This window comes from Austrofundulus limnaeus, unplaced genomic scaffold (genome assembly GCF_001266775.1).
Source record: "Austrofundulus limnaeus strain Quisiro unplaced genomic scaffold, Austrofundulus_limnaeus-1.0 Scaffold547, whole genome shotgun sequence".
Lineage (NCBI taxonomy): Eukaryota > Metazoa > Chordata > Actinopteri > Cyprinodontiformes > Rivulidae > Austrofundulus > Austrofundulus limnaeus.
In genome coordinates, this window is record NW_013952949.1 from 36,179 (window position 1) to 37,466 (window position 1,288).

Consider the following 1,288-nt stretch of genomic DNA (forward strand, 5'->3'; position numbering starts at 1 on the left):
CGAGTGTCCAAGACAAATGGCTGCAGATCAGATGAAACGACGACAAAATCGATCATCGAACTGCGGCCTTGGGTGTCCTGGTGCCAAGTGCACATATGGACACCCTTAAACACAAACATGCTGTAAACACAAACATGCTGTAAACACAAACATCTGTAAACACAAACATCTGTAAACACAAACATCTGTAAACACAAACATCTGTAAACACAAACATGCTGTAAACACAAACATCTGTAAACACAAACATCTGTAAACACAAACATCTGTAAACACAAACATCTGTAAACACAAACATCTGTAAACACAAACAGCTCAGAGCCTGTTAAAGCCTGGTGTGTAGCAGGACTCACACTAACACACACAGCTCTGGAGTCCAGAGTCGTACCTTTCTGAGCTCTCTGCGTCTGCTCTTCTATCTGCCTCAGCCTCTCAATCAGCTCCTGTTTCTCTCGCTCTATCCGCTCCTTCTCTTTCTCTGCAAGCTCGCGCTTTTTCTTCTCATTCTCCAGCTGGGCTCTGTTCAGACAGTTACAAACTGGTTACAGCACCGGATCAGCATGGTCTGTGTTTCTTTCATGTTCCCAGAAAGACTGATTACTTCAGTAACTACAGATTTTTATGTGCATGTACACCTGCAAATATGCAAATAAACTTCATTTATTTTATTTTTTTATATAATACAGTTGAAACCAGAAGTTTACTTAGACTATATAAAAATATACATTGTGATTTTTTTCCTGTCTGATGTGAAATCAGAATAAACTTTTCCTGTTTTAGGTCAGTTATGATTACCAGTTTTTTTTTTCATTTGCTAAATGCCAGAATAATGAGAGAGATATTTTATATAGCAACTTTTATTATTAAGGCACACCTGAAACACACTGCTTCCTTCTGTAACATCTTGGAAATGTCTAAATAAATCAGCCAACATATCAGAAAGAGAATAGTGGGCCTGCACAGGTCTGGTTCATCCTTAGGTGCAATTTCCGGAAGCATGAAGGTGCCTCGTTCATCTGCACAAACAACTATACACAAGTCCAAACAAGATGGAAATGTCCAGCCATCATACTGCCCAGGAAGGAGATGGGTTCTGTGTCTCAGAGATGAATATGCTTTGGTCTGAAATGTGAACATCAACACAAGAACAAAAGAAAAGAGCTGCTGGAGCTGGTTAGAGTGTCTGTGCTGGAGTTCTGTATCAACATGGGCTGAAAGGCCACTCTGCCAGGAAGAAGTCATTACTTCAAAAGAAGTATAAGAAAAGCCAGATTAATGTTTGCAAATG

At 39.8% G+C, this 1,288-nt stretch overlaps 1 protein-coding gene across 1 annotated transcript in view; it reads right to left on the reverse strand.

Moving 5' to 3' along the window:
• LOC106530686 (radixin) overlaps positions 1-1,288 on the reverse strand; it is a gene marked incomplete in the record, with an annotated part of 41,289 nt that overhangs the window by 14,504 nt on the left and 25,497 nt on the right. Inside the window, 1 exon segment of the mRNA XM_014026356.1 lies at positions 389-519. Within this exon segment, the coding sequence (XP_013881810.1) occupies positions 389-519 (131 nt within the window).